The sequence below is a fragment of the Capra hircus genome, chromosome 22, assembly GCF_001704415.2.
Source record: "Capra hircus breed San Clemente chromosome 22, ASM170441v1, whole genome shotgun sequence".
In the NCBI taxonomy this organism is placed as follows: Eukaryota; Metazoa; Chordata; class Mammalia; order Artiodactyla; family Bovidae; genus Capra; species Capra hircus.
Window position 1 is genome coordinate 563,570 of NC_030829.1, and position 22,744 is coordinate 586,313.

General features: G+C 45.6%; 1 protein-coding gene and 1 long non-coding RNA gene across 3 annotated transcripts in view; one reads left to right on the forward strand and one right to left on the reverse strand.

Moving 5' to 3' along the window:
* Positions 1,708–7,658, forward strand: LOC108633371. Of its 2 annotated transcripts, none has more exons than XR_001917034.1 (2): positions 1,708–3,012; positions 6,514–7,658. It is a non-coding gene; the product is annotated as an uncharacterized LOC108633371 (long non-coding RNA). The 2 variants fall into 2 exon arrangements; XR_001917033.1 differs by lacking the exon at positions 1,708–3,012 and adding an exon at positions 4,246–5,881.
* Positions 13,416–22,744, reverse strand: part of LANCL2 (LanC like 2) — an 84,341-nt gene continuing 75,012 nt past the window's right edge. The window contains exons 7-9 of the mRNA XM_018038267.1: positions 21,118–21,294; positions 18,327–18,399; positions 13,416–16,033 (exon numbers count right to left, since the gene is read on the reverse strand). Of these exons, the coding sequence (XP_017893756.1) occupies positions 15,918–16,033; positions 18,327–18,399; positions 21,118–21,294 (366 nt within the window). The 3' untranslated portion in view covers positions 13,416–15,917. The remainder of the gene's footprint in view (positions 16,034–18,326; positions 18,400–21,117; positions 21,295–22,744) is intronic.

The window sequence follows — 22,744 nt, forward strand, 5'->3', positions numbered from 1 at the left end:
TGGAAATACTGCCACTGTCCAGTACACTGCCCTGATAGCTCAGTTGGTAAAGAATCCGCCTGCAATTCAGGAGACCCTGGTTCCATTCCTGGGTTGGGAAGACCCGCTGGAGAAGGGATAGGCTACCTACTCCAGTATTCTTGGGCTTCCCTGGTGGCTCAGCTGGTAAAGAATCCACCTGCAATGTGAGAGACCTGGGTTCAATCCCTGGGTTGGGAAGACCCCTTAGAGAAGGGAAAGGCTACTCACTCCAGTATTCTGGCTTGGAGAATTCCATGGACTGTATAGGTCAGACACAACTGAGCAACTTTCACTTTTTACCAGTACACTAGTGGAAGCGTTTGTTGACTAGGTGGTGTCTGACTCCCTGTGACCCGATGGACTGCAGGCTGCCAAGCTTCCCTTCCCATGGAATTTCCCAGGGAAGAATACTGTTGTGGGTTGTTCAGTCCCTCAGTCGTGTCTGACTTCTTGTGACCCCACTGCCTGCAGCACACCAGGCTTCCCTGTCCTTCACTATCTCCCAGAGTTTGCTCAAACTCATGTCCATTGAGTCAATGATGCCATCTCACTATCTCATCCTCTGTCATCCCCTTCTCCTCCTGCCCTCAAGCTTTCCCAGCATCAGGATCTTTTCCAATGATTTGGCTCTTTGCATCAGGTGACCAAAGTATTGGAGCTTCAGAATATTCAGGGTTAATTTCCTTTATAGGATTGATTGGTTTGATCTCCTTGCAGTCCAAGGGACTCTCAAGAGTCTTATCCATCATTACAGTTTGAAAGCATCAATTCTTTGGCACTCAGCCTTTTTTATGGTTCAACTCTCACATCCATACATGATTGCTGGAAGAACAATAGCTTTGACTATATGGACCTTTTGTTTGGCAAATTAATGTCTCTGCTTTTTAACATGCTGTCTAAGTTTGTCATAACTTCTTCCTAGGAGCAAGCATCTTTTAATTTCATGGCTACAGTCACCATCTGCAGTTATTTTGGAGCTCAAGTAAGTTAAGTCTGTCATTGTTTCCATTGTTTCCCTATCTATTTGCCATGAAGTGATGGGGCTGGGTGCCATGATCTTTCTTTTTTGAATGTTGAGTTTTAAGCCAGCTTTTTCACTCTCCTCTTTCAACTTCATCAAGAGGCTCTATAGTTTCTCTTTGCTTTCTGCAATTAGGGTGCTGTCATCTGCATATTGATATGGTTATTGATATTTCTGCCAAAAATCTTGATTCCAGCTTGAGCTTCACCCAGCCCGGCATCTCACATTTCCATACTCTGCATGGAAGTTAAATAAGCAGGGTTAAAAAATACAGCCTTGACGTACTTCTTTCCCAATTTTGAACCAATCCATTGTTCCATGTCTAGTATTAACTGTCGGTTCTTGATCTGCATGCAGGTTTCTCAGGAGGAAGGTAAGGTGGTCTGGTATTCCTATCTCTTTAAGAATTTCCCACAGTTTGTTGTGATCAATCAAAGACTTTAGCATAGTCATTAAAGCAGAAGTAGATGTTTTTCTGGAATCCCCTTGCAGTTTCTATGATCCGGCAGATGTTGGCAATTTGATCTCTGGTTCCTCTGCCTTTTCTAAAACCAGCTTGAACATCTGGAAGTTCCGGTTCACATACTGTTGAAGCCTAGCTTGAAGGATTTCGAGTGTTACTTTGCTACCATGTGAAATGAGCGCAGTTATGCGGGTGGATTCTTTACTGTCTAAGCCATTTGAAATGAGGCTAGAGAGATGCAGAAGGTGGATATAAAAATTTAAGTTAATCTTCATTAAACTAATTTACATTCAAATAATCATCTGTAGCTAGTGGTTACCATGCTGGACAATGTATCTCCAGAATCGAAACCTAACCTTCAAGTTGCAGGAAGTGGGAGATGGCAGAACAAGTTTCCATGGGAAAGAGACAGACTCAAGGGGGAGATTTGTAGGACAGAAGTCCTGGAGTCTTCAGAAAGTCAGCGTCATTAAAAGAACAGAGAAAGCAGGTGAGGTGGGGGCTGTCCAAGGTTATGAAAAGATTAACAAAATACAAAGCACAAACCTAGATGGATCTCAGTTGAAAACAACAACACAGACTTAAAGCACTGCTAAGTTGGGAGGGGCACAAGCCATGGCCTGGATGCAGCGTAACATTACAGAATCATTGTAGTTTTCTCAGGAGTGACACTAGTATTGTGATTATGCGGCACATTATTATTTTTAGAAGATGCATGAGGAAGTACGAGTAAAGGGTCATAATGCTGACAACTTTCTAACGATGCAAGAGGTGGGGGTGGAGGAGAAAGAGAAAGAGAGCGCTAAAGCAGATACGGCAAATGTTTTAAAAACAGTCCTGTCATGCATGATACTTCTTCCAAGAAAGTAGAATATGTGCTTACTGAACTGAGTGACTTACATTTCCAGGCAGAATGCTCAAGATGCTATCTGGCTGCTTCCCACTCTTTACAGTGAAAAGCATGATTGAAGAGATGCTCGGAGAGGCTCTTAAACACAGATGAGTCAGAGTTGCTGGTTCTGAAAATTCTCAGACCCTCAGATGGCAAATGATGCTAAAATGAAGAAATGGCTTTCAGTCAAAGATAAAACTCAGGGGACTGTCAGGAAAATATGATATAGATGAAGGCAAGTGTATAGCTATGAAGTCTTTCACTAAGAGTTTTGTTAGAGGACACAATTGGGCCACAACAAACTCTTCAGATAAACAAAAGGGTTTTGTGCTTCCATAGCCCAGGCACTGATGTGGGGTGAGCATCTGGGGAGTCTTGGATAGGGCTGAGTGTATTTTTTCAGGTGGAGCATGTAGCCAGCCTCCAGGATGGCCTTCGTGACCCCCACCTCCTGAGATATGTGCTCCCAGCAGTCCTTCCGCACTGAATACAATACTATAGAAGTGATGGTGTACGACAGATATCTGGCCGTGAAAGGATGACCTTGGTCTCTCCTAGATCCTCGCTCTGAGGCATCCGGCTGCTGTGTCATCTGGACTCTTGGGCAGCTATATGGTGAGTGTACTGGGCTGGAAGTGTTCCCCTCCTTCATCTCCTTCTTGGAACTTCAGGATGAGAGCCTATTTAGAAATAGGGTCTTAGTTAAGAGGAGACCATAACTGGGTAGGGTGGGCCCATAATCCAGTATGACTGATGTCCTCAGAAGAATAAAAAGAGCCCAGAAACACACACACAGTTGAGGAGGTGTGTGAAGATGTAGACAGAGATCGGAGTGATGTATCAGCAAGGGAGAGGGCCAGGTGTGCTTGACAATCCTAGAAGCTATGAGAAAGGCATGGAACAGATAGATCCTCCCCCAGATCCTGAAAGCGTGACTCTGACAACACCTTGATTCCAGATGTCCAACTCCAAGTACTGAGACAATGAATGTTTCAAGCCACCCAGAATTTTAACTTTGTATGGTGGCCCCAGGAAATGACAGAGATGAACTCCTGCAGCCAACGCCAGCTTGCTAGCCCAGTGGGTACCCATCTTGGAAGTCTCCCTTCAGCTATAACCTCATGACAGGCTCTGAGCTAGAAATGCTGACTGAGTTGTTCTTCAATTTCTGTCCTATAAAAGCAGACATGTTTACTGTTATTTTAATTGATGTTTGGGGTATCTGGTTACACAGCTAAGACTAATACTGCACAGGTCTTGGGGAAAGGCCATACACTTTATTCAATGAATAAATTATTTATTTAGGCCACAGTTTATTTACTCTGGTCCTGAACTCTGATGATGCTTTGGAGGCTTGTTTTAAGCAATCAATTTAAATCAGAGATTATCAGACTGAAATAGCGGTTTGGGAAACGGTATGGCCTTTCAACCACCTTTTTCCAGTGGTCATGTATGGATGTGATAGTTGGACTGTAAAGAAGGCTGAGCACCGAAGAATTGATGCTTTTGAACTGTGGTGTTGGAAAAGACTGTTGAGAGTCCCTTGGATTGCAAGGAGATCCAACCAGTCCTTCCTAAAGTTCAGTCCTGGGTATTCATTGGAAGGACTGATGTTGAAGCTGAAACTCCAATACTTTGGCCACTTGATGCGAAGAGCTGACTCATTGGAAAAGACCCTGAGGCTGGGAAAGATTGAGGGCAGGAGGAGAAGGGGATGATAGAGGATGAGATGGTTGGATGGCATCACCGACTCAATGGACATGGGTTTGGGTGGACTTTGGGAGTTGGTGAGACAGGGAGGCCTGGCGTGCTCTGGTTCATGGGGTCGCAAAGAGTCGGACACGACTGAGTGACTGAACTGAACTGATGGCCTTAAAGGTGGTTGAAAATCCAAACTTTTATTCCACAGGGCACAAACCCTGATACTTCACACCCCCTGAACACACTGCTTTCCTCCTATTCTTTTCAAGACATAGGGCTCTCTCTTCAGCTTCTTGCCCAGTTACTACTGCATGTCACAGTCATGGTTCTAATGGTCCTTTCCAGACCACTGTACTCCCATGGTTCCAGTTTCAATTAGGCCCCAATTACAGGAAACTTCAAAATATACGAAAGAACAGGGATTAGGATAATGAACTCATATGTAGCCATCACTGAGCATCAACAACTGGCCTTGAGTTCAACAGCCAATTTTATTTCCTCTACCTCTATTCATTCTGGTCCTTCCTTGAATTATTTGGAAGTAAATCTCAAACATTTTATCCATAAGTATTACAACATGTAGCATTATCACACAATTAAAATTAATAATAGCTCTTTAATATTGTTAAAGGTACAATCAGTATTTATATTTCTTATTTCCTTGCAATTGTTTTTAAAAAAATCATGTTTGTATCCAAATAAGGTCACATCATAATACTGATTTCTGTATCTCTTGGATCTCTAGGTTTCCCCTCCATTTCTTTTAATCCCTTTGCTTTTTTTTTTTTTTTTTTTTAAATGCTGTAAACAAAACCAGGTTGTCTTTCTTGCAGGCTTAGCCACAGTCTGGAGTTTTCTGGTCGTATCGCCATTATCACAGTGATTCAACTATCTCTGTGATGTGTCTTTCTTGTAAACTGATAGGCAGAGAAGTTTAATCAGACTCATGTTTTTTGTTGTTTTTTTTTTTTCTCAATTTTTTTGAAGGTCAGCTTCAGAAGTAATGGTGTGTATTCAAATCAGGAGATACATGAAGTCCACTTGTCTCCAGATAGCAACTATCATTGATGAGACTGATTAATTAAGGGGCAAAGTAGTAATATTCACATTCTCTTACTCCTTCAAGTGTATCATAGGCTGGAACACTGAGGACCGCACTTGTAAGAGCAGAGTATAAGATAAGAACCATCCAGTTCATGTGCATGAATGCTTTGATTTGGAGAACATTTTCTGGCCACAGCCTTGCTATCTCTGCCCACTAAACCTTAAATGTGATGTCACTCTACTACCCATTCTAATGGCCTATATTCCTACACTACCCTCACCTCTCAGTGAGAATGGAAATCAGTTCCATTTTTATCCTTGACTTTGAAATGTCTGATGCAACACCCATAAATTTGTGTCTCATTGAATCTCTTGTCCACACCTCAGCAGCTCATAGCTTGGGCAGCTTATCCAACCCCGAGTTGCCTTGTAGTAAAACATAGTTTGGACTTCCCAGGTGGTGCTAACGGTAAAGAACCTGTCTGCCAATGCCGGAGATGTACGAGATGTGGATTCGATCCCGGGGTCAGAAAGAGTCCCTGGAGGAGGGCATGACATGCCACTCCACGGCAACTCTCATTCCCATTCTTGCCTGGAGAATCCCATGGATGAAGGAGCCTGGCAGGCTCCAGTCCACAGGGTTGCAAAGAACTGGACACAACTGAATGACTTAGCATGCACGAAAACGTGGCTGAGCAGCCTCTGCAAAGACATCATAAAGATGAGCGTGACATTGCTTGTAAGTGCTTCACACAGTCCAGCCCAGCATGTCATCATACATTAGAAATGAAATGCACTCAAGCAATTAAAGCCAGTAGATGCATGAGAGCCTAGAATAAAACTGAAGAATACCCTGTTGCTGCAGCCCTCAAGCAGGTTATTGGGAACACTAATGACTCAAAAATGTGCCAACTTTATTTTTATTTATATTTATTTTTTATTGAAGTATAGTTTCAGGTATACAACATGGTGAGTCAGTACTTTTATAGATGATACTCCATTTAAAGTTATTAAAACAATATTACTAGAATATGCTGTGGATGTGTGCATGCTACAGTGGGAGGGCAAGCATCTCCTAGAAGGAAGGCCTCGTGGTTCCTAGAAGAAATAGGGACGTGCTGTCACAACAGCAGGAAAAACTGATAAAAGCTGCTGTGCCTGGTGGCCGGGCTGCCCACTGCTCTGTGAGGTGGTGCTGGCACAGAAGCAGCCAGTCCATTATCACAAACTTTTTTCCCTGGAAAATGATCTGATGTCAGTTACTTAATCCCTACTTACAGTAAAAGTGACAATTTTATTGAATATTTTCACTGTGCTAGAATTTCACTGTGATAGAATTATTTAATTCTCCCCACAATCCTTTATTGACAGTGGCAGAGCTCAGACTGGAACTCAGTGAGGCTGGTGTGAGAGACCACTTAGTCTCCCCACTTCTCCCCGGACACGGCACGGGCGATGTCAGCAGGCGCGGCCCCTCTGTCCTCCCCTTCCCTCCTTCCACCTCGCTGCTCTCGGTGGCCTTTGAGGTCTGTTCTTCCAGAGATGGCAAATATTTGTGATGGTAAAATAACTGAGAAACTATGGTGTTTTACAAACGCTTAACATTTCTCCATTATGTATTTTTCTATTTGACAAAAATAAAATGGTTTTCTATATGGGACAAAATCAAAAATAAAATGTTAGTAAGACCATTCAAGGTGAGGAAACTTCCACACACATTCTGGGCACAAACAGCACCCACCCCTCACTAGACCCTACACCTACCCGTGGCGGTAAAGGGGCTGGTGCATTAATGGGACATTTCAGTTCTGCCCCGGGTATGGTGATTTTGGCATGGGGTAGTGCTCAGCATAGCTCAGGAATAGTCCCTGAACACTCTCATGAGCCCCAAAGCATTGGGCCATGCTGGGCCCTGCAAACTCACTGGGGAGCTGGGGAGAGGAGCTGTGGTCTGAGCATTTGGGCCCTCCCAGGGTCAGCGAGCAGCCTGTGCCCAGCTGATACCCAAAGGCATGAAGTCAAGGGGGTGGAAACAGCCGCATCCTGAGGAAGCCCCCAGCCCACATCAAGAAGGGCAGAGCCCTCTGGCAGCTGCCCAGACCCTGCACACTGCGGGCATCTCAGCAGCACCAGGGCATCTGGAGGGCGGGGAAGAGGTGGGGCCCCCAGATACCATGATGCCTCCCTACCTGCCCAGCAGTGGGCTCCTCCCCTTCCTGAAACAAACTGGAGCCTTCTTTTCTGCATGGAGTTCTGACCTTTGACTCAGAGGATAGGAGAGCAAGGTCATGGTTGCAGTACCATCAGATAGGGTCGTTGTCCATTCTTCCTCACTGGGGGTCTGCTCAGCAGGGACTGATGGATCCCAGACACTGATCCCAGTGCTTTCCCAACTGGATGACCCAGGCCACTCAACACCACTCGGACCAGAATTTCCAATCAGCTTCTGCAGCATGAAACTAGTAGACTGACCTTCTAATATGAAAGATAAAAACTAAAGCCAACAAACAGGAAAAGTAATTCAGATAAACTAAAACGCAAGTGGGACATGGCTGGAAAAACTGCTCTTCCCCTCCCGCTGACTCATTGTAGCACATCCAGACTGGTCCTTCTGAAGCAACCAAGAGGAGAATGGGGTCCCCAGGGGGGCTCAGCCTGGCAGTTGTCAGAAAACGAATTCTCAGGTCATACCTCAGCCCTACTAAGTCAGACAATTCCAGCAATCCATGTCCTAACAAACCCTTCCTGGAACTGCCGAGTGAAGTCTGAGCCCCTCCTCCCCTTTCCCACTCTTCTGGGCAACATTCACACTTTCTCTCCTCTCCTCACATCCCACACCTCATCTTCCTCCATCTTCACTCAGCAGATGCTGCCTCACTTCTCACTTCACCAAGACAAGTGAAGAAGCCAGAGGACTTCCAAGTTCGCCCCGCCACCACCCACCCTCTGACTCTGCACCCATCTGTTACCCACAGGCTCCTCTCTGGCTGAGCAGCCACATGATGCCAGCTCCAATCTCCTCTGCCTACCTGAAGACATCACTCCACAAATATCCCTTTCTGTTCTGCATCACTTTTAAAAGAAGCCCTCATTGGATCAGACTGATTTACAAACATGCTGTTATTTTTCTGAATAAGAAAGTTTTTTTCTTGATCCTATTTCTCTTGAAAACTATGGCCCCATTTCTTCCCTCTCTTTTGCAACAAAACCCCTTTAGTGTTGTCTGTTCTGCTCCCCAATTCATTAAGGACCTCGGGGTGATGAATGCAAGGGCCAATTCTGAGGTTCTCACATATCAGGATCATCTGAAACAGCCAATCACTCTGCTGCACACTCTGCATTTTCCTCAATGGCTCCAGAAACACAGACCCCTATCCAGTGACTTCTTCTTACTCTCCTTTGCTGGAGCAAACTCCTTTGGATTCTTAAAGCTGCAGGCTCTGCTTTCCCTGTTCCCTTTATCCTCACCTTCTGGGTGAGCTCATCCAGCTCTTAGGTGTAAATAATCAATATGCAAATGACTCCAAAGTGACAGTTCCCTCTCAGATCTCCCTCCCAACTCCAGCAGTCAGGCTACCTCACACTCCACATGCCTGAGCAGACTCTGACCCCCCCAGTAGCTTCTTCCACATCTAAGCTACAGGCAACATCCTTTCCAAGGCTTGGGCACTCCAATTCTGCTGGCTCTTCCATGCTCTGCACCTGGCTGTCAGGAATCCTACTGGTTCTAGGACACATCTAAAGAACAAAGCTAGTGGAGGTGATGGAATTCCAATCGAGCTGTTTCAAATCCTAAAAGGTGACGCTGTGAAAGTGCTGCACTCAATATGCCAGCAAATTTGGAAAACTCACCAGTGGCCACAGGACTGGAAAAGGTCAGTTTTCATTCCAATCCCAAAGAAAGGCAATGCCAAAGAATGCTCAAACTACCGCACAACTGCACTCATCTCACATGCTAGTAAAGTAATGCTCAAAATTCTCCAAGCCAGGCTTCAGCAATACATGAACTGTGAACTTCCAGATGTTCAAGCTGGTTTTAGAAAAGGCAGAAGAACCAGAGATCAAACTGCCAACATCTGCTGGATCATGGAAAAAGCCAGAGAGTTCCAGAAAAACATCTATTTCTACTTTATTGACTATGAGAAAGCCGTCGACTGTGTGGATCACAATAAACTGTGTAAAATTCTGAAAGAGATGGGAATACCAGACCAACTGATCTGCCTCTTGAGAAATCTGTATGCAGGTCACAAGGCAACAGTTAGAACTGGACATGGAAAAACAGACTGGTTTCAAATAGGAAAAGGAGTACGTCAAGGCTGTATATTGTCACTCTGCTTATTTAACTTATATGCAGAGTACATCATGAGAAACGCTGGGCTGGAAGAACCACAAGCTGGAATCAAGATTGCCAGGAGAAATATCAGTAACCTAAGAAATGCAGATGACACCACCTTTATGGCAGAAAGTGAAGAAGAACTGAAGAGCCTCTTGATGAAAGTGAAAGAGGAGAGTGAAAATGTTGGCTTAAAGCTCAACATTCAGAAAACAAAGATCATGGCATGCGGTCCCATCAGTTCATAGCAAATAGATGGGGAAACAGTGGAAACTGTCGCTGACTTTATTTTCTTGGGCTCCCAAATCACTGCAGATGGTGACTGTAGCCATGAAATTAAAAGACGCTTACTCCTTGGGAAAAAGGTTATGACCAACTTAGACAGCATATTAAAAAGCAGAGATGTTACTTTGCCAACAAAAGTCCATCTAGTCTAGTCCATCATGACTATGGTTTTTCCAGTAGTCATGTACGGATGTGAGAGTTGGACTATAAAGAAAGCTGAGTGTAGAAGAATTGATGCTTTTGAACTAAGACGTTGGAGAAGACTCTTGAGAGTCCCTTGGACTGCAAGGAGATCCAACCAGTCCATCCTAAAGGAAATCAGCCCTGAATATTCATTGGAAGGACTGATGCTAAAGCTGCAACTCCAAAACTCTGGCCACCTGATGTGAAGAACTGACTTATTTCGAAAGACCCAGATGCTGGGAAAGATTGAGGGCAGGACGAGAAGGGGATGACAGAGGATGAGATGGTTGGATGGCATCACCAACTCAATGGACACGAGTTTGAGTAAATTCCAGAAGTTGGTGATAAACAGGGAGGTCTGGCCTGCTGTGGTCCATGGGGTCGCAAAGAGTTGGACACGACTGAGGGACTGAACTGAACTGAGAGTCCCATCATTCTTGCTTAGCCACATCGTTTCTCTCCTGGACCAGCCTTCTGGTTTCCATGCATCCTCCTGGCATTTTCTCAGGAGTCAACACATAAATTAGGTATCATCCTTCCTTTGCACAAACCCTCAAGTGACTCTGTGCTTCACCCAGAGTAAAAGAGTCTTTAGAATGGCCTTCCCTCCCCACCGTACTGTCTCTGCTCTTGAGCAGGGCACACCATCTGTCTGATGCTCTTTCCAGACACTCGTCTGGCCAACTCCATGAACTTCTTCAAGTCTTAGCTGTCACCGTCTCTAGTCTCACTCTGACCATTCTGCTTTAAACAGTAATGTGTGTTCTCTCCACCATGTCAGTCTCTTGCTTTATTATATCCTATTATTACTTAATATCTTACAACATAGGAGAAAATTTGCTTATCTAGACTTATTGTCTCTCTGCTATACCAGACTCCACAAGCTGAGATTTTTTTTTGACTGTTTTGATCATTGATGGATTCCAAGTGCCTAGAAAAATGTATGGCACTGAATAAGCACATTATGACGATGTGCTGAATAAATTAACATCCTTAAAGAGATAAGATACTGCAATAAGAAATAAGAAGACATACACAAAAGATATACTAAGGACAAGAAAAACACCTGGAAATAAAGACACAACAGAAGGCTTTGAAAATAAAGTTGTAATCTCTAAGAAAGCAAAAAGCAGAGGAGAAAAAGCAAAAAATAATAACAGTAATAATAATTTTTTTAAAAAGAAAGTATTCAAAAAAATTTCTTAGACTTGAAACAGAGTTTCTAGATTGGAAGGGCCTACCAAGAACCCAGGACTAAGCTCATTATCATGACAGAGAGAAAAATTCTACAACTTGCAAAGTAATCACATCAAAACACAAGACTGAACACAAAGAAACAAGAATCACTGTGACTCTGAGGTTCTCAGAGGTAACACCGCAAACTGAAAGTCCATATGATACCTTGAAATTTCAAGAGGAAAGTGGCTTCCAGTGCAGAATTCTCTAAGCAATCTATGATTTAAGCATCAGAACAATGACATTCTTCAGGCAGAAAAGGTCTCAGCACTTTCTGTTCAGCTGCAGGGAGTGTGGTCCTCCTTGTTACTGGCGAGACTTTGGGAGCAAGTCTGTCCCTGTTCACAACCCGCCCTTTCAGAGTCCTGCAGTCAAGCATAAAGTTCTTGATAACTTCCCTATGGCTCCCCTGAGGAAATGGTTCGAAAAGCAGGCCTCCTCAGTTCTTGGGACTGTGGGGGTTATTTACATGATTATGGGTAGATTTATGATTATGCCACTTTGGTACATGTTTTATTCTCTCATGAACGATACTTTAAGGAATGCAGTAGGGTCCCATTAACACACGACCAGGACTGCGTCTGTTGGATGACCCCATGATAGCCACAAGAATCTACCTGGTACAGAAGTGGGAAGATCTCCAGGGCCATTAAACAAAGAACAGGCCAGAGAAACAGAAAACACAGCCTCTCTGAACTTTTAGGTTTGGTGTAAGCCTGAAACTGTGGTTTGGCTCCTCCTTGCCCCTGTGGCAACTCTTCCTCTCGAAGGACCATCGCGCAGCGGGCACCTGCAGGGTGTACACAAACAGCGGGCTGAAAGGGACTGCGGAGAGGCTTGGGATTTGGGAGCTGGACAGATCTGGATTTTCATTTTTACTCAGGAGAGTGAGCCCGTTTCTCCACACAAAAGCACCACACCCACTCCTTCACCTACCCCATCACAGAGCGCCGTCATGTGCTAGGTGCTTCCTCCATTTGCTGTTTCATTCTAATTCTCCCACTAACCAAATAAGGTTGTCCTGGTTACACAGAAAAGCTCAGTAGGAAATTCCTTGTCCAAATTCATGCCAGTTGCAGGGCCCAGACTCCACACATCCAGATTCCACAGTCTGTGCTCTTGACTTCCATTCCACAGGGTAGTGGATGACAAGGACCAGCCTAACCTCACGCCAGAGGCATCACACTGCAAAACTGACCTGGTCAGCTTACCTGTGGTCCCCTCCTGCTGGGACCAGGAAGTGCACTCAGGTCACAAGCCCCGCCCACACACTGAGGAGCTGTCCGAGGTCCTGCCAAAGGAGGGCGAGAACTGAGCCTGAGCTCCAGCCTGGTCACTTCCCGCAGATGCTCAACAGAGATGGTGAGCTGCAAGAGGTGGGCTAGCAGTTCACTGTCAGCAAGGAGCACGAGGCCTGGCATGCGGCACGTGTGACCCAAACATTCGCTGGGAGGAACTGAACCTCCTACCTCCAAGCTGGAGAAGGAAGGGGGTGGCAGTGGCACTTGGGATGCAGACTGGACATCTTTATAGCCCCCGTTATCCAGAGACCTATCTCCATGGAGATAGGCCTTGAAGGAGCCTGCAATCTTCCTCTGATCAGGAAAAACAGCGATGCAGCACAGCCTGCCAGGGCCACTGGCCAGTCCAACAGAAGGGTGACAGGAATCGTCATGCCGGAAATGACACCTGGCTCTCCTCCAGACATGATGTGGAAAAATTCAGACTTGGAAGGGCCCTTTTTAAGCTTCAGCAAAGAGACTGGGAAGGAGTGAAGACAGTCTATAAAAACGTTTAGGGAACCTGCACTTCACACCTGAGTATTGCTTTTGTGAATTTAGCAAATGAAATAACAGCTGTAAAACTGCCTCACAAAGTTAAGAATAGTTTGAGACTGCACTGAATGGTTCCAGGGGCCCAGGAAGCTGGGGAGAGACGACAGGGCTTCTCTCAGGCTTCACTTTCTCACCTTCTGTATTGGGCACACAGGAGAGAAAGTGCTGAGTTCAAGTCATAGGTTTGGCCACGGGCAAGAACTATCCCTCATTCCAGCTGTGACCATGGGCAGGCCACCAGCTTCCTCACTGGGAAATAGTAATGAATACAGTGCCCACCCCCAGGCATACAATGACCGCCCCCCCAGCCATGCCATAACCCCCCTAGCCATGCCGTGATCCCGACACGCTGTTGACTGTTCAGGGCAACTGTGAATGAAAAGGCCTGTTACACGTGCAAGCTCAAGACAGGCTTCTCTTTTTATTACCCAGGTTCTGGAGGGCCTTGGAGTCAAAAAAGAAAGCTATTATTCTAGTGAGCTATCTAGGACATCACAACACAAGCAGTCGCCACATGTTCTATGAGGAAGGCAACCTTCACAATGGTGACCAAGACTCCCAACCATCGCTCTTGAAGGCAGAGAGAGGTGAGAACAGAGGAAGACCCCACAAGTGTCACAACAAAACCGTTTTTACTAAGTACTGAACTAGAGTACCCAACACACTTTTTGTGGACATCAACTGTTTCAAATTTTAAAATGGAATTGTGCATATACATTATTTTAAAAGCTCAGACACATTTTGGAGAAAACGAACAAATCTAAGTCACTAAAATGCTCTGAAATCCAAATTCACACACTATCAGAACCACTACCTCAGTTGTCGGTGTTCTCTTTCTTCGGGGGACTGGAGCCTGTGTCACCACCAGGAGTCACAGACTGCTCTGTGTTAACACATGTAGCAGGTAAGCAGGCTTCTAAACAAGCCCTGTAGATAACATATCCTCCATTCACCTCACAAGTGCTCTATCTTCCCTCAGTGTGTTAGGCAGGAGCAAGTTGAACACACAAGGCAAGATGCCCAGGTAATAAGGGTCACCCTCACTGCTTCCGGTCAGGAGACATGGCCAGAACCAGGGTTTCCACGAGCGGCTCCCTCTTGCCAAGTGGGGTGATTCCCGTGCTGCTGCTCTGGCCTCCCCTGGGAAATGAGCCAGCCTGGATATAACTCCGTGCCCAGGCCTGGAGGGCTGCCACTGAGGTCTGGCTGAGGTGGGAACGGCGCATGTGGGCTGACGTCAAGGGAGCTTTTCTGATGACAGCCCAACCCTGCCACTGTGGGCCCACCTGTGGGTCCTGGGAGACTGGGCTGCCTGAGAAGCCCATGAGGAGACCCAGGAAGCTGGTTAGAATAGACAATCGTGAGGGTTTATACCTATGGAATTCATCAAATTAACTTAAAAACAGTCGTGACACAGAAATGAGTGTCAGGAAATGAAGAAACGCATGAGGCATCGTCTAGAAACCAAAGGGCACATGTTAGGGTGTCAGCCCCACAAACAAGGCTTGGCGTCCCAAGAACTGCACACGTGCGAACGAATCTCTCTTCTACGTGGACATTCTTCTTCTTCGTTTATGAAAGGAGTGGAAACCAGGGCTGACAAACATCTGACAACCCCTTGTAGACAAGGACCAGATGGATCTACCCTGTCTTCTATGATCAGGCCTTAGCCCGTAAGCGGAAGGCTGTAGAAAGTCTCAGACTACTCATACCATGACAACAGAATTCTTCTAAAGACAGATCTACATGGTAAAAATACCATGAGGGTATGCTAATCCAAGTTAATGCCCAGTTTTAAAACAAAAAACGTCAGACAGACAGTGTCATTTTCTTGGTCAGAACTGTTCCCATATGCATATATGCAGACTAGTACTTTATGCTTAATACATTTCATCAAATGTGAGATTTCTATCACCTGAATAATAGACAAAAATAAGGACCATGTTCATCCCAAATCTGTACTTTGATAACTTACTAAATTTTGAAAAAAGTTTAAGTGGAGGGACATGGGAATAACCTATCTGGAATTGTATCCACTGAACTTACAGCACTAAATTCTAATGCTGACAGAATTGAGGTGCAGTCTGTTCTAATAACATACACTGAACCGAGAGTTGCCAGCCCTCAGCCGCTGCTACTTGATTTACAATGTGGCCATGAAAAGGCTCCCCGGAATGTCCCCGGTGTCACGGGTCCACTCCTCAGGGTACAGGCTGCCTTGGATTGAGGAGGGTCTAGAACTTCACACGCCAAGCCCGAGAATGGGAGTCCCAACAGGGACAATGCTGGAATGCACCCCCTCTGGCTTCTTATAAACACTAAGATCACAACACACAGAGAGTGCACAGCTGACTATCTGGTGGAAAGGCTCTCCACCCCCTATTTCAGCAACCCTGTTTTATTTTTCTCATTTGTGGAGTGGTCTTTCTCTCACGCTCATCTGAAAGGCACACGCAGAAAACACTGGAAAGTTTTACCACTGGGACATCACTGTGGAGAATTTTGTTACATAAGAGACACCGCCTGCCTATTTCCTTGTTTGCAATACAGAAAACACCTCACTTTAAATAGTATGTACAGAGAAGTGGCTGCCGTGTGCCCTCATGCACAGCCAGCTCGGGCTCATGGACAGAGAAGGGCTTCTGTTTAGAACAACCTGCACCTAGAGACAGCAAACGCCGGGAGTCATGCACACACGACAGAGGGCTGGACATGAGGAAGTCGTATTTCACACCAGCGAGGGGGCACTGTTACAGAACGCTGATGGGACGGCTGTCACCACACTCGGACACCGGGGGTCTAGGAAGACGTCTGCTTCTCCTTCTTCTCCCGCCTTCAGGATTCCCAGTTGGCTCTGGGTCAGGCACTAAGCAACCTGGTGGCTTCTGGCCCAGTCAGGTCTCTTAGTAGTCTTTTTGAACCTTTGTATCCCTCTGGGAAGAGCTGAGTTCAAATGCTGGAAACCGTGATGCCTCTGGGGCCAGAATGTCAGAGAGGAAGTGAACAGTGCCAGCCATGCCTGCAACGAAAAACGTGATCCATGGTGAAAAAAAACAGTGTGTGGTGGGGTCCCAAGCCAAGTGACCTTAATCACTGCCTTTACTGGGGCTGTAAGGATGTGGGGAAAGGTAGTGAGGACTTTAAAAATAAATTCACATAACAAATGGAAAATCCTTATATTAGCACATAGCAGGTTTTCTTCACTATCTTATTTTTAAATCTTGCATCTTGACACTTTATGGTGATTTCATAGAACTGCTAACAAAAAAGTTAAGGGCATTGCTATTGTGATATTCCAACATGTAAACTTCCTCTCAGAGTCTTTATGTTTTTATTTCAAATGTAAAGCTGCATTTTATATTTTCCTTAGGTTTTAAAAATACTAGTTAGAACAAACTTTACTTGCTTGGTTAAAATCCCCACCGCCAATCACTGCAGTAACTCAGCAGCCTACCCGAAGGAACCCTTGGTTGGAGGGAACTCCTGCAGAAAGGGTCCGAAGCGCTGGGGGCCCTGCCAGCCTTGTGGCCTCCACACAGCCACTCACCATCTGACTAGAACCAAGTTATTGGTGTCTCTTGCCAGGCATTTGTCAGGCACAGGATCCAGAAGAATCTGAGAGCTTCCCAGCCTCTCAGCAGGGAACATTCAAAGATTTTCACTCACTGGGGCTTTAAATTTGCCATTTATAAACTTGAATTTATGCACCTGAATGAACTTCATTTACGGTTAAGGTTATATCTATTATTCTGTTATTTCTATACACACATAAACACACACACACATATATAGGTTATTCTGTTATATCTGATAGAACTCATTTTTATGACGTGATGAAAATTTTTATCCTGAGAAACATTCTTTCATTATAAAATCTGTGAATACTAAAAGAGATCTTTTTTTGCAAAAGATAATGACAAATGCTCTAATTTTTGTTCACCTGTCTATTATATGATTAAACTATTATCAATAGCAGAAATAAAACATGGCATATCACTACAGACAATTCAAAATATCAAAAAGATAATGAAGGGATACTGCCAAAATTTTATGCACATAAATTTGACCCCACAGGTGAAATGGAGCAATATCTTAAAAACGCAAACTAATAAAACTCACTGAATATGAAATAGATAATTTACAGCCTGGTAAACTATTAAATTAAGTTCATAAATTTAAGACTCTTGAGAAAGAAATCTGTAGGCTAGGAAGGTTTTGTGGAAGAATGTTACCAAACATTTAAACCAGAATTCTTCTCCCAATTAATATATAATCTATTACAGAAAACACAAAATATCAATTTAGTAGGCCAGTACTGCCCAGATAGCAAAACCAGACAGTGACGGTATAAAAATGGGCAGCTACAGGCGAATATTCCTTATGACTATGGATGCAAACACCATCAACAAAAGATTAGCAAATACAATTCTGCAATCCATAAAAAGCACTGTATACCATGGCCAAGTAAGGTTTATTCCAGAGGTGCAAGATTGGCTTAACATTTGAAAATGAACCAATGTGATTCGCAGTGCTAGGAGGTTGAAGAGAAAACTCACATGATTTGTACTTGATAAAACTCAACACCCATCTATTATTTGATTTTTTTATAAGTATTCATTTATTCCTTCTGGAATTTACTTTGGAATTACTATAAAATGTAGCCCTAAAGTAATTAAAAAGTTGCCATCAATTTATCCCAACCGCATTTAACCTTTGCCCTTAGTTTCTGCAACTTATGTCGGAATATCTTAGTCTCTGCAGGTCTTCTGTTTGGTTTTCCTGAATTATATTCTATGCATTCTGCCTGCAGCAGACTCTCAATGTGTTCTCTGGTTTCTTTCACTGCTCTTGTTTTTCAGACTTTCTTATTATTTTTCCAAGTACTAATAGTTTTACTTACTAATACTTTTAAATTACTAATATTAATTATTTATGCTTCTTTATATGACTTAAATAATTAAATGTATCTAAATAACTAACCAAGTTTGCTGTGAATAGATCAATATAATATGCATGGTATTACAGGTGAAATGCAGAGGAAAAACTTATTATTTCTTCTATCACTAAGCAGCAAATAGTCTATGCATATATACGTCACGAAAGATCTAAAAACACACGGAAGAAGTTCACAGGAGCACAAATAGGCAAGGTAAAGAGACTCAGTATAGTTTTCAGCAAGGAAAAACTTTGCTCCTGGTATTTGCCAGCTTTGCACTGATCACTAAGTAAGATCAACTGTGATGGTGCACAGAGCCAGGAGGACCAAACGCACGCACTCAGAGACTTGAACCTGGAGTTTCCTTCACTCTTACCTTCAAAGAGAGAATAGGGTCTGTCAGGAATTCGGCAGCCATGTGCTCCATAATCTAGACACCACTCTGCAAACTAGGAAGAAAGACATTTATTTTTAAGAGTGGGGTTTCACTTGGTGGAAATGGAACTCACAAGACACTGTAGTGAATTCACAAAGAATCAAAGGCCCAGGTGCCCAGGCAACAGAGTGGCCAGCAGTGTGGGCCTGGAGGGACTTAGCACCTCTTCTAAGGAGGTGAGACCTGGCAAGTCCTACCACCTGTCTAGGCCTGTTTCCTTATCTGTCAGTGAGGATTTACCCAGGAAGGTTGTTGGGAAGACTGAAGTAGAAAGCACACAGTTCACAACCTTCTATCTCTTCCAGGCATTGCCTTCCACCCTGGCAGGCACTCTGTGCAGATGAAAACCCCCGCATGCTGAGCCCTGTTGCTGAATATTCAGCTCGCCCCTCTCTCCCCTCCTTTCCCCACTGAGCCCCTGGGCCTCCCACTGCTCACCCTATTCCTCTCGAAAACTCATCCCTTAGCTTTCTCAGCAACTCCTCTGAGCTCTCTGACACTTCCTTCTGAAACTTCTTCAACGGATTTTTGTGACATAATAAAACTCCTGCTGCTTTCTACCCTCCAAACCCTCACACACTTCTAGCTCTTTCAATGCACTATCTATCTGGTTTTCTTAGTCAGACATCAGGAAGATACTCATACATTTCTGTCTTCTCTACATTAAAAAAAAAATCCACCAAATTCTGTGGGCTCAACATCCTAAGTGTTTCTAAATCTCTCTTTAGTATCATAGCCAGTATCCTTGGTTTGTAACTCTACATTTCTGCTTTTTAAAAAATATTAAGTGACTTAGCTGCTTGGCTGCATTGGGTCTTAGCTGCAGCACTAAGGTACACAAACTCTACAGTTGAGGTGCTCAGGCTCCAGAGCACACTGGCTCAGTAGCTGCAGCAAGCCAGCTTAGTTGCTCTGAATGTGGGATATGGGATCTTAGTTTCCTGACCAGGGATCAAGCCCACATCCCCTGAATTGGAAGGCAGATTCTTAGCCAACGGACCACCAGGGAAGCCGCAACATTTCCTGCATTAATTATTAAACAACAATTTGGAGAAACCCAGATTGTTTACCTCTGCCTCAACCATCCACTGCAGCCATGGTGATCCTTCTGAGAATACTGAACGTGAATCACAAATCCTAATGAAGCTCCTCCTGAGAGATGAGGACTCAAGTGGCTGGTGGGGAGACCCACAGGTGCGGGGACCACAGGGCTTGGGCTCCTGCATCACTGGATCTAGGCTGGGGTCCAGGCCCTCTTAAGTGTGAGAGCTTTTAAGTACTCACAAGCTCCCAGTGAGTCTAAAGTGTAACCAAGGTTGAGATCTACTGACTAGGGGAAGGACTAGCTTTCTTTGGCCTCTGCCCTTCTGACTTCATCCCTCACCCCGCACCCCCTAACACTGGGCACTTGGGGTATCAGACTGCCCTGTGCTGTGCCTGCCTCCATGGTTCTGCAGGGGCTCTTCTCCTAAGGGAGAGACACCCCCTCTTCATGCCATGCTTTCCCGGCCCACCTGAAAAGCTCTACATCTTTAGAAAACTAGCCATGCATCCCTCCTTGTGAAGTCTTCCCCAGTCCCCACAACTTCTTGCCCATCTGCCACTGTGACTGCTGTCACCCGAAGCTGCCCCTCATGTCTCTGCTCCAGCCAACGGAACGTCATGGCCCCAGGGTGCTCACCCCTCCAGCTCCCTCTGCAGGCAGCTCTGCTCCCATCCCGCACCCCTGCAAAGTTTCCAGCTCTCCTTTGGGCCTCAGTTTACATGACACTCCTGGGCCAGTACCTGCCCTCGATGCCCTCACAAGACCCTGTGTGCACGGCCTTTGTGAGTGTGGGTACCACGGCTCTATTCCACCTGGTTTAAGAAAAGCCTTCAGAATAGTAATAAATATAAAAAATAAGCCACTCTGAATGCCCCCATCTACCCATGGTCTTGTACATTTTGGTGTATTTTCTTCCAATCTTTCTTTCCAGTGTCTTCATAACTATTTTGTGACATGCGTATAGCAAACGTTTACCGAGTCTTGCTTTGTGCGTTCATTTTCAAACACCGGATGCCTGTTTATTAGTCTCCACTTGGGGCCAGGCGCTGTCCCAGCTCATGGTCGAGGGCGTGGCACAGCAAGAGCAAGCGGAGCACCCCGCAGTGAGCAGCAGCTCCATCACTTGGGGTCGAGACCTCAGAGGTCCCCTCCACCAGGTGGATTTCAGAGGAACCCCAGGCCTGCTGTGCCCCACGGACAGCACGGGTGGGGGAAGCAGCAGTGTGGAGCACAGGGCAAGGCAAGAGGAGGCATGCGAGGGCTGAGGCACATGGGCCCTCCAGTGTGGGGGCATGGGTTCTGTGCGTGGAGCAGTGTGAAACCACCGGAGGACTTTAAGCAGGGGCACCTACTGATGATCTGCCCATTATCACAATTAATTTTTCTTGGAACAAATTTAGGAGGCGGATAGTATTTTTCCAGTTGAGGCTTAAAGCAGGCACGTCCCAAAGTCATGAGGCTAATAAATGCACAGGAAGGCACATTTAACAGGCTGTGGGACTGCAGAGGGCATTTCCACTCCCCACTCCCACTGCACAGAGGACCCCTGAGGAAGAGGGCCAGCAGGGACACGGCTGCGTAGAAGAAACTGCAGAGCTGGGCGAAGCATGTCTGAAACCAGAGAGCTGTTTTGGGCTTTGTGTGCTCTGGAGGGCTCGAAAGCTATCTGAGTGGACATGCTCTTACCTTGCAAGCTCGGTAGAGGTACTTTTTATCCTGCGTGATGTGGTAGAGGGAAAGGAAGGCGTAGCCGTTCCCAGCGGTCCCATGGCAGATCCCATAGCCCTTCCGCAGCAGACCTCGCTGCCAAATCACGTCGCTGCACTCCACTGCGTCCTTTAGGTACTTCTCCTCCTTAAAAACCTGAGAAATGGAGAATAAAGCAGCGCTAAACTGGTGTCTTAAGTAACACACAGCACAACACCTCCCCTTTCTGCTGAAAAAGTGTGCTGCCCTTAGGACACCTGAAGTGACCCGAGGTGAACTGAGCCCCGCGGCGGCAGCACCGCACCAGGCAGCCTGCAGTCCCCTCCCCTCCAAGTGGCTTAGGGGAGTCCCAAGACACTCCTCTCCCCCGCCCTCCTTCCAGTGCGCAGTGTTTCAAAAGCAGTTCAAAGGTTAAAATATTATGAGGAAACTGACAAGATCTCTTTGGTACAATGGTCTGTCATACACAACGGTTTTGTACTTCCTGGGACTTACAGGCTGCAGCTCTGAAACTACTACTCGTGTAGAAGGCATTGGAAGATTCCATAACGCCCTGCCATCCACATCAAGAACATTCCATACCCTAGGTCAGCCATATACCCAACGCACCTGACAAGCTGTCATATAAACTGTCGCAAAGAAACCTGCACAGAGCATCTTCAGCCCCTCGGCAGAGGAAGCACCACCTCCACGCGGCGGTTTCCAGGGACAGAGACAAACACGCTCGGGAGAGATGACCCTGGCAGGGCAGGAGGACGCTTCCACCATCCCGACTTCCCTTCACCCTGCTCTTTCTCCTCACACTGCATTTGTTTTCCTTCCCAGTCCTCTCCTCAGAATCTGTTATTTTATTCATAGCAATCTCTGCTGCTGAGCTCATTCCATTCTAGTGCAAACAAGTTTTAGACCATGGGTTCGAAGCAAAAGGTTACTGGAGAAGAGTTCTCTTGGGTGGCCAAAAGGATCTTCCCTGTGACCTCTTAGGCATCCAACTGAAGAGGCTCTGAGGAGCAGGAGAAACGGCACCTGAAAGGGGATCAGCATCTGGGGGTCTGGCTGTTCACCATTCAAAAGCCAATAAGCAGGCCAGGTTGGTGGAAAGAAAATTTGCTTTATTTCAGATGCTGGCAACTGGCGTAGGGGGAGGTGGCGGACATATGTCCAAAGACCGACTCCGCCCTCAACACCACCACCAAGCAGGAGGTGAGAGCTTTCACAAACAGAGTGGGGTTGGGGGAGATTACATGCAGAAACAGCACAGTCATCTCCAACAGTCATCTTCAACTGGTCATCAGTGTTCTGACCGGCATCATCTTGGTTGTTATAGATAACAGTTAATCTTCAGTTCTGCGGTGCACTTGTTCCCATTTCCTGGAAGTCAGTTCTCAGAACTGTGGCAGCTCAAGTCCTGGATAGTCTGGTCATCATGTACATAGCTTCTGAAAGGTTGCTTAACAATGAAAGACGCAGGGATTCTTGGCCTCTGGAGGAGAAGAATTTGATCCGGGGCAGAAACGAGGTCTGATTGCTCAGAGCTTTTGTGTAATAATGTGAAAGTGAAATTGGTCAGTCGGGTTCGACTCTTTGTGACGCCAAGGACTGTAGC